The sequence below is a fragment of the Ceratotherium simum genome, chromosome 11 (assembly GCF_057802395.1).
Source record: "Ceratotherium simum simum isolate JZ-2026a chromosome 11, ASM5780239v1, whole genome shotgun sequence".
Taxonomy (NCBI): domain Eukaryota; kingdom Metazoa; phylum Chordata; class Mammalia; order Perissodactyla; family Rhinocerotidae; genus Ceratotherium; species Ceratotherium simum.
In genome coordinates, this window is record NC_141910.1 from 543,775 (window position 1) to 553,795 (window position 10,021).

Sequence of the window (10,021 nt, forward strand, 5' to 3'; positions counted from 1 at the left end):
ACTCATACACTTAAAAGCTGACAAACTAAGCATAATTAGTTATTTTTCCTCACAAAATAAACCATGACCATGGCTTTTAAGGAAGATAGTACTGGAAGTCTTTTAAAAGTAGGTCTCTGTCACATTTCTTCCCCATCCTTCTTAAGTGGTCACTGACCCTCAGTTTTTCTAGCTGTTGTCCCTGGTAGTTATATCCGTATTTCCAAAGTTTATGCTCTTATCACCATTTCTTAATTTATCAGTTTTAGACCTTATCTGTTGACTTCTGGCCATGGTAGAAGAGGATGTAGTTCCCAAGTATAACCAAAGGATTCATATCATCTAACTGAAAGGACCTACAAAGTGTTCTGTACAATAAATGGGAAAAAAAGAAGAAAATTAAAGTGACCAGAGATAAAGGCCCTTAAAGCTTCCAGAAAGGAAAATAAAACAGGTCCAATGTATGTAAAGGATCAGGAATCATATGGCATCAAAATTTATGTAGTTATAAGTGCATCAAAGGACCTCACCAAGAAAGTGAAAAGACAACCCACAGAATAGGAAAAAATATTTGTAAATCATGTATTGGATAAGGTTTTGTTATCCAGAATATATAAAGAACTGTTACAATTCAACAACAAAAAGACAACCTGATTAAAAAATGGGAAAAGGATTTGAATAGACATTTCCCCAAAGATATATAAATGGCTGATAAGCACAATGTCATTATTCATTAGGGAAATGCAAATCAAAACCATAATGAGATACTACCTCACACTCTCCTAGGTAGCTTTAAATAAAAAAAAACCAAGTGTTGACAAGGATGTGGAGAAATTGGAAGCCTCATATGTTGTTGGTGGGAATGTAAAATGGTACAGCTGCTGTGGAAAGCAGTTGGACAGTTCCTCGAAAAGTTAAGCATCCAGTTACCATGTAACTCAGCAGTTCCACTCCTAGGTATATACTCAAGAGAAATGGAAACATAGGTCCACACAAACACTTGTACACAAATGATTAATAGCCAGAAAGTAGAAACAGCCCAAATGTCAATCAGCTGATGAGTGGAAAAACAAAATGTGGTCTACCTATACAATGGAATGTTGTTGTTGTTAGTGCTGTTGAGTGGATTCCGACTCTTAGCGCCCCTGTGGACAGCAGAGCAGAACCCTGCCTGGTCTTTTTGCACCATCCTCTCACTTCTGGCGCTACATCAGACAGTGTTCCACTGCTGTTCGTCGAGTCTGCACGGCAAGTTTTTTCAGAAGTGGGTGGCCAGGTCCTTCTTCCTAGTCTGACTTAGTCTGGAAGCTCTGCTGAAACCTCTCCACCATGGGTGACCCTACTGGTATTTGCAGTACTGGTGGCATAGCTTTTAGTTTCACAGCAACATAACTTCCACCACAGAATGACAACCGACAGACAGGTGGTGTGGTTCCCTGACCAGGAAACGACCCCGGGCCACAGCAGTGAGAGCACTGAATCCTAACCACTAGACCACCAAATGGAATATTATTCAGCCATAAAAAGGAGTGAAATACTGACACATGCTATAACATGGATGAACCTTGAAAACATTACACTAAGTGAAAGAAGCCAGATACAAAAGGCCACGTGTTGTATGATTCCATTTATATGAAATGTCCAGAACAGGCACATCCATAGAGACAAAGTAGATTAGTAGTTGCCAGGGGCTGGGGGGAGAAAGGAGTGGAGAGTGACTGCTTAATGGGTATGAGGTTTATTTTTGGGTGATGAAAATGTTCTGGAATTAGATAGTGATGATGGTTGTACAACATTGTGAATAGAATAAAAACTACTGAATTATACACTGCAAAATGGTTAAAAAGGTGAATTTTATTTATGTGAATTTTATTTCAGTAAAAAATAGGTAGTTATGTAAAAATGTTTGGTGAAATGAATAGTCAGTATTTGTTGACCATGCAAATATTGTTCTATGCTAGATCAAGTAATGTACTCTGACTTTCTTTTCTTTCTGATACAATCCTTTTTTTCAGAATTGCCTTTTCTCAATTGCTTAGTTTTCTATGAACCTGTGTTATAATTTTAAATAAATGTTGAAAATCTGTCACGTATCAAACAATATTTTCTCTGTGCTTCAATATAGCTTATATATGTGTGTGTGTGTGTTTTTTTTTTTTTTTTTTTTTTCCCCTCTGGAGTCCTTATTCTCGAAGCTTTTGTCCTCCAGTCTGGACTGATTGCCCCCTAGACCTTCTCTAGGTTGTCACCCACGGATGTACTTCTCTACTCTCCTGGGTTGGATCCCTTGTTGCCTAGATTCCATTTTTTTTTTTTTTTCTTGCTTTATTTTGCTAGAGCACATTCTCCAGTAAATTCCTGAGAAAGAAGGTATGCGAGAGAAATTTTTAGAGTCTTCAGACTTCTAAAAATGTATTTTGTCCCATCCTCACATGTAATTGATAAATTGGCCAGCTTCCAATTCTAGATTGGAAATAATTTTTCCTTAAGAACTTTGAGGGCGTTGCCTCATAGCTGCCAGTGCTGCTGTTGAAAATCATTATATGGAATCTATTTGACCTGTTTTATTTTCTTTCTGGAACCTTTTAGGGCTTTACCTTTATCAGTGCTGTTATGAAATGTAGTCCTTTCATTGATTTTTTTTTTCCCTCTCACTTACCACCTGGTAGGTCTTTTCAGTTAGAACATATGAATCCTTGAGTTCTAGTCAATTTCTTGTATTACTTCTTTGATAAATTCTTCTCTAATTTTTCTGTTTTCTTTTCCTGGAATCCCTGACTTAATCCTATAAATGCCTTATGTTTTCTCTTATTTTCCATCTTCCTGTCTTTTTGTACTGTTCTCTTCTAGAGTTCCTTGTTATTTCAACTTTCCTAATTACTCTATTTTGTTTTTTTAATTTTTCCTAATTACTTATTCTGACTATTTTATTTTGAGAATCCAATTTTTATTGTCCAAGATTGTTCCATTTTTATAGCATTTCACTTTTTTAACATGGATTCAATATCTTCACTTATCTCTGAGAATCTCACTTATGTGTATGTATATGTTTTAAATTTTCTTCTCTCTATGTCTCTTTCCTCTGGGTTCTTTTTTTTTTTTTTTAACTATCTTGAAATTATTATAAATCCACAAGAAGTTGCAAAGATAATACAGAGAGATTCAGTGTACCCTTCACCCAATTTCTCCTAATGCTTACATCTTACATAATTATAGTATAGTATCAAAACTGGGAGTTTGACATTGCTACAATATGTGTGTATAGTTCCATGTTATTTTATCTCACGTATAGATTTGTGTAACCACCACTGCAATCTACATACAGAACTATTCCATCACCACAAAGAACTTCCTCCTACTCCTTTATATAGTCACACTTACTCCGCCCCCCAACATCTCTAACTGTGTTTTTTAATGATTTTTTTTTTTTTTTTGGTTTTTCTCATGTTGATAGTCCTTAGCTGTCCAATCATATTTAAGAATAGGGCTCTAAAATGGTGACTGGAAGTGGACTTCACTCTAAGGGCTACAATCCAGTTCTTACCTTGGAGTGTGGGGAGAGAACTCCCCACATGTCAGCAGCTGTAGGCTTTTTAGCTATAACAATCATTTTCTCCAGAGAAGAAGCCTTCATTCTCCTGCCTGAGAAAGAGTAGTGGAGGGTGGTTGGGGGATAGAGAGTATCTTACTATTTAGCTTACAGATCTTCACTTCATCCTACTGTTTTCCATGCCCACCCCCACAACATACTCTCTCCTTTCTATTGAGTGACCCTAATCTGCACTTTCTTAGTTCAGTTTCTCCAGAGAATAAACCTCCTATGTTTATATGGGGATATATCACTCCATCTGCAGACTTGCAGACAGTTCTCTTGTTGCCATCCTAGAGCCTTACGCCCACCCACTCAGGTTCTGCACAGCGAATCACTTCCCTCTTCATTGACGTTCTCCCCTGTGGGCGCCCTGGTCTGCCTGCCTCTGTTCTGGTAAGGTGGTTGCTATGCTTCCACCCACTTTCTCACTATGAAAAATTTCATCTTTTCTTCCATTGCACTCATCTTTATAGTGAAAATGTTTACTGCAAATGTAGTAGAAAATCTGCCATGTTTAGCCAGAACCTCTCTGAACTTCTGTTAGTGAATGTAAAACAGACTGTTCAATGATTTGACCAAGGTCTTCTTTTTAATCAATTTTATTGAGGTATCGTTTACATACAATAAAACATACCCACTTTAAGTGTACATTTTGATAAGTTTTTTTTTTTTTTTTGTGAGGAAGATCAGCCCTGAGCTAACATCCGTGCTAATCCTCCTCTTTTTGCTGAGGAAGACCGGCTCTGAGCTAACATCTATTGCCAATCCTCCTCCTTCCCGCCGGAAGCCCCAGTAGGTAGTTGTATGTCATAGTTGCACATCCTTCTTGTTGCTGTATGTGGGACGCGGCCTCAGCATGGCCAGAGAAGCGGTGCGTCGGTGCGCGCCCAGATCCGAACCCGGGCCGCCCGTGGTGGAGAGCGTGCACTTAACCGCTAAGCCACGGGGCTGGCCCTGACATTTTGATAAGTTTTATCAAACACATTTATATACCATGTAACCACCACTACATTCAGAATATGGCAAGTTTCATAGAAAGTTTCACCCCAGCAAGTTTCCTTGTGCTCTGTCCCAGTCAGTCTCATTCAGCCCCTGCCCCCACCCCAGGCAACTACTCAGCTGCTTTCTGTCTTTTCTAAAGTTTCATATTAAATGGAATCATACCATGTGTATACTCTTTTGTGTCTGTCTGCTTTGACTCACCATAAAGTTTTTGAGATTCATTCATGTTACTCAATGTGTCAGTAGTTCATTCCTTTTTGTTATTAATATCCTACTGTGTTATATATACACCACAGTTCATGTATCCATTTACCTATTGAGAAACATTTAGGAATAAAGATGCTATGAACATTTGTGAGCTAGTCTTTTTGTAGACATATGTTTTAATTTGTCTTGGGTAGTTACCCAGGTAGGATGGATAAGCTATGTGGTGAATGGTTTAACTTTATAAGAAAGTGCCGTTTACACGCCTACCAGCAGTGTCTGAGAGTTGTAGTTCATCCACAGCCTCGCCAACACTTATGTTTCAGTCTTTACAATGTTAGCCATTCTTATAGGGGTATAATGGAATCACATTGTGGTTTAAGTTTGCATTTCTCTGATGACTAATGACCTTGACCATCTTTTCAAGCTCTTTGCCAGATACATGTATTGTGGCTATTTTCTCCCAGTCTATGGCTTGCCATTTCGTTTTCTTAATGGTGTCTTTCAAAGGGCAGTAGGTTTTAATTTTGAAGTTCAGTTTATCAATTTTTTCTTTTATGCTCATGCTTCTTGTTGAAAAGACTTTCCATTTTCCCCATTGAATTATGGCCAAGGTCTTTTTAAAATTCCAAGTTTTAAAATAAAAACCTTTGTTTAAAAATGTTATGTGATTAATTCTGTGAGTCCAGACTCAAGCCTTTATCTGCACTTAGTTTGATACGGCTTACCTATTAGCAAATGAAACCGACCCTTCCAGAGCCTGCAGCATAGATTCTTCCAGTAAAGTTTCTGTTTTCTGTTGGTGGGAAGACATATTTGCTTTATTTCATTTTTCAAAAGTGGTTTTTGTCGTCATTACAAAAGGAGTATCAGGCATTGTGCTAAATAAATTACCTCATTTAATTCTCAAAACAATCATACAAGGTGGGCCCAATTACCCCTGTTTTATAGGTAAGGAAACTAGAACATAAAGAGTGATAATTTGTATGAAAATTTCCCAGTGAACTTTCAAAAGCTTAGTTTTATACTCAGTATTTAGAACAATTGACTTGGTTTTTTTCACTCAAAAAAAAAAAGAAGTAAAAGAAAGAATATACCCTTTCATATCAAATACAAAGAGGTTGGAGACTAATAGAAAAAGTTATCCACTTTAGGACACAAATGTCTATTCATGAGTGATTGAATTATTTTTGACACAAATCAATCCATTTCAGTTAAAATCCAGGTGTCAGTATCATATGTTCAATTCAAATATAATTATATCTGAATTATTTTCTAGATTTTGATGATTTGATGGCGTTACATCTGTGCTCAGGAAGCACTTATGCATAGATTATGTAGTCAGGAAAAGCTGTTGATAAGTTTTCCATCTGTTTAACATCCAGCCTTTCTTCTTAGTCCCTCTGTTAGAGTATCAAAAAATATTTTTGTCTTTAAAAGATCCATACACCAAAACAGATTTAAAGATAAGTAACACTTTTCTTTCTTTTTAGATCTTAACCGATGTAAGAAATCTCAAATTTCCACCACTATTTACTCAGAAATATCCACGTGAGGTTTGTATAATTCTCATCTTTTATTTTTTTTAGAATCATATTTAGAACTTAAAGGGTCCTTAGCAGTCAGTTCATCAGTTTCCCATTTTACAGATGAGGAAGCCAAAGGTCTAGAGAGGAAAGGACTCTGATCCCAAGAGCATACAACTTCTTAAAACCAAAGACTAGAACTTGGCCCCAGGTCCTCGGCCCAGGGTCCTATGTGAAGATTGTAGCAACCTCCCCTTCAATAAGGCTGAACTCCTAGCGCGCTCTCACAGGCATAGAATTGCTATTATGACCGTGCCATTAATCTCTTTATCGTAGTGAACTGGGGAGAGATCTTAAAAACTGGCTTTTTTTTAAAAAAAAAAAACGGGGCCAGCCCGGTGGTGCAAGCGGTTAAGTGCGCGCGCTCCGCTGCGGCGGCCCCGGGGTTCACCAGTTCGGATCCCGGGCACACACCGATGCACCACTTGTTGAGCCGTTCTGTGGCAGCGTCCCATATAAAGTAGAGGAAGATGGGCACGGATGTTAGCCCAGGACCAGTCTCTCAGCAAAAAAGAGGAGGATTGGCATGGATGTTAGCTCAGGGCTGGTCCTCCTCACACACACACACACACAAAAAAAACAGGCACTAATTTCCGTTGATTATGTCTGTTGGAGTTCAACCACTCAGAGTGACACAGTACATGGTTCAGAAGAGTGGGAAGGGAAAATCAAGCTGGTCTTGATGAAAATCGTGTGCAGTGAACCTTTTGAATTTCTTTTTGCGGCTGTTGTTTATTTCATAGTATATTTGGTGCACAAATAAATCATTTTAAAATTTATGCATTAATCTTGAATTTTCTTAATTAAGTTGAAGTAAATTAGACTGTATGTTAATTATCAAGTTGGAAAAAGTCTAATTTATCTTTTAGTATTATAAATATAATGAAAGATTACATTAAAATGAACTTTATGATAATATAGAGATATGCTAACCTAAAATGAAATATTTTTTAGTAAAAATTATTGTTATATATTTTGCAAAGTTGATGAATTAATTCCCAGGGTGGCTCCTAAGAATATATGTTACAGGGGCCGGCCCTGTGGCGTAGTGGATAAGTTCAGTGCGCTCTGCTTCAGCGGCCCGGGATCGTGCATTTGGATCCCGGGCAGGGACCTACACCACTCGTCAGCCATGCTGTGGTGGTGACCCACATACAAAATAGAGGAAGACTGGCATGGATGTTAGCTCAGAGCTAATCTTCCTCAAGCAAAAGAAAAGAAAGAGGAAGATTGGCAACAGATGTTAGCTCAGGGCAAATCTTCCTCAGGAAAAAAAAAAAAGAATATATGTTACATTAAAAGAGATTCAAAAAAAAATCAAGAAAAGGTGTTAGGTACAGATCTCTGGCATGATTTTTTAATTGAAATTTTTATTAGGATAATTGTAGATTCACATGCAGTTGTAAGACAAATTAATTTTTAAACTCAGATTGTGTCTGTACTTCAAGGATGTGATTTAAGATCCTTTATTATATGTTAGAAAACAACCAATTACCCAAAAATGGTCCATGGTTATTTGGAGCAGGGGTTGGCAAACCATGAGCCACAGGCCAAATCCAGCCTGCTCCCTAATTTTGTAAGAACATGTGATTGGAAAACAGCCGTGCCCATTTGCTGATGTATTTTCTATGGCTGCTTTTGTACTTCAGTGGCAGAGGTGAAAAGTCACATCAGAAACTGGCTTGTAAACTGAATATATTTACAAAAATATTTTGTCGACTCCTGATTTAGAGGATTGTTTCGTGGTCTAAACCTGACCCTTTTATCACAAAACAATTTATATATTTCAGCATGTGATGGTTCAAGACATGCTCTCTCCATCCCCCGTGGACCGGCCTGAAGCTACAACTATCATTGAAAATGCTGTATTTGAGGACTTGGAGTTTCCAGGCAAAACAGTGCTCAGACAGCGGTCTCGCTCCATGAGCTCCTCAGGAACAAAACATTCCAGACAGTCCAGCAACCCCCAGAGCCCTTTGCCAAGCAATTAGCCTTAAGTTGTTCCACACTCCTAACAGGTGACACAGAACAGCCTCCTCTTACTGTGGCGCTCCAGAGGCATGGACTTGAAAATTTTGTTCTTCGCTGAATTTTGTTTTGGACTACGTTTGCTAAGTCAGGTTTAAACTGGATTTGGGAGCATAACCTAATTTGAGCCAACTCTTGACTTTTGCTATACTTAAGGAGAGGGCTATCACTCAGTCGTGTGTGGTCGTTTTTCTTCATTGGTCTCTTGAAACTGGCTGGCCAAGCTTTATAGCCCTTGTCTTTTGCCTAGGGAGGTAGAAGCAATCCCTAAAATACAGAGAGAGAAGTAAAAGGAAAATATTTTTATAGTACAGAAGAATGAAAGTCCCTACATGTGGTAACTATATTGTTCTAGAAATATGCTTTCTAGAGATACGGTGGTAATTATGAAACTGATTTCCAAAAAAGCTGACTCCATTTTTGTCCCTGGTGGGTAAATTAGGAATCTGCACTATTTTGGAGGACAAGTAGCACAAATTGTATAATGGTTTTTGTCCATAGCTAGTTTTATAGTGACATTTGTAGCTTTAAATAGCTTTGTTCCTTAGATGGTTCTAGGGAGAATTTTAAGAGTTTTTTGTACCTGTACCTCCACTAAAGGGAAAATGAAGCATTTTATGTAAATTGGTTGAAAGTTCTGGTTTGGGGAGGAAAAAAGCTGTAGTAAGAAATGAATCATATATTACAACTAACTTCTTGAATTATGGACTTTTTTAAACCTAATGAAATCTTGAGTGTCTTACATGTAATCCTGTAGATTGGTACTTTCCCCAAACTGATTATAAATAACAGGTAAATCATCTAACTTGCTAACATGTTTTTATTTTTCATTGTAAATATGTTTATTTTTTATTTATAAAAATTCTGAAGTCAATCCATTTGGGTTGGTGGTCTACAGAACGCACTTAAGTGTGTTAACTATTGTGACTTCTTTCAAGTCTAAATGATTTAATAAAACTTTAAAAAATTATTTATGATTGACTCTTATTTTGGAGAATTAGTCCCAAAATGGTAGTTTTTCAAATGTATAAAAGAGGATCAGAGGTCTAGGAAGGGTCATAACTCTACCCTCAAGAAAACTTAGTCCTAAGCTATTTCAAACAGGTATCTTCTCTGTTATTTCCCAAAGACTTGACAGGACCAAGTCCTTTTCAAAATTCAACAGCCTCATAATCAAGAGAGATTTGCTCAGGGCCTACTCTGTGCCAGGGACCGGGAGCATAAAGAGAACCCTGCCGTAAAGGGAGACCTTGTAGCACAGAGGGCCATGGCAATGCTGGTTGTGTTGGTATCACCGTGTGTCTGGTACGTGCTGTATGGAGGCCCATGGCTTACTGGGCTGACCAGGCACAAACCAGCTAGACACAACCTTTAAGGGTCAAATGCATGATTACTTCCATTTTACAGACAAGTAATGTCTGCCGTACAAAGTTATGAGCAATTTGTAAGCTGCAAAAACACATCACTGATGTTTGCGCACTCTGTCCAGACTCGCACTTTGCAGTGCGGCTTGAACGTTGTCTTTCTTCTCAGGTTCTGCTTGGCTCCCAGCCAGCTCATGTCCCTTTTCTTCATCTCTTAGTCGGCCTGCTTCAGTCACAGGCCCCCTACTCCTTCCCCTTCACCCCAG

The 10,021-nt window shown here is 38.1% G+C and overlaps 1 protein-coding gene across 4 annotated transcripts in view; it reads left to right on the forward strand.

Annotated features, from left to right (window-relative positions):
- The window catches only part of EIF2AK3 (eukaryotic translation initiation factor 2 alpha kinase 3), a 72,020-nt gene extending 62,659 nt beyond the window's left edge, over positions 1-9,361 (forward strand). For 2 of the 4 annotated variants that reach the window (XM_087436446.1, XM_004437243.3), the window contains 2 exons: positions 6,271-6,333; positions 8,154-9,361. In XM_087436446.1, coding sequence (XP_087292572.1) covers positions 6,271-6,333; positions 8,154-8,354 — 264 coding nt within the window. In that variant the 3' untranslated portion in view covers positions 8,355-9,361. Of the gene's footprint in view, positions 1-242; positions 2,237-6,270; positions 6,334-8,153 lie in introns of those variants that run through there. The other 2 variants (XM_087436445.1, XM_087436447.1) reach the window with 2 other exon arrangements.
- Positions 9,362-10,021: the final 660 nt, after the last annotated feature.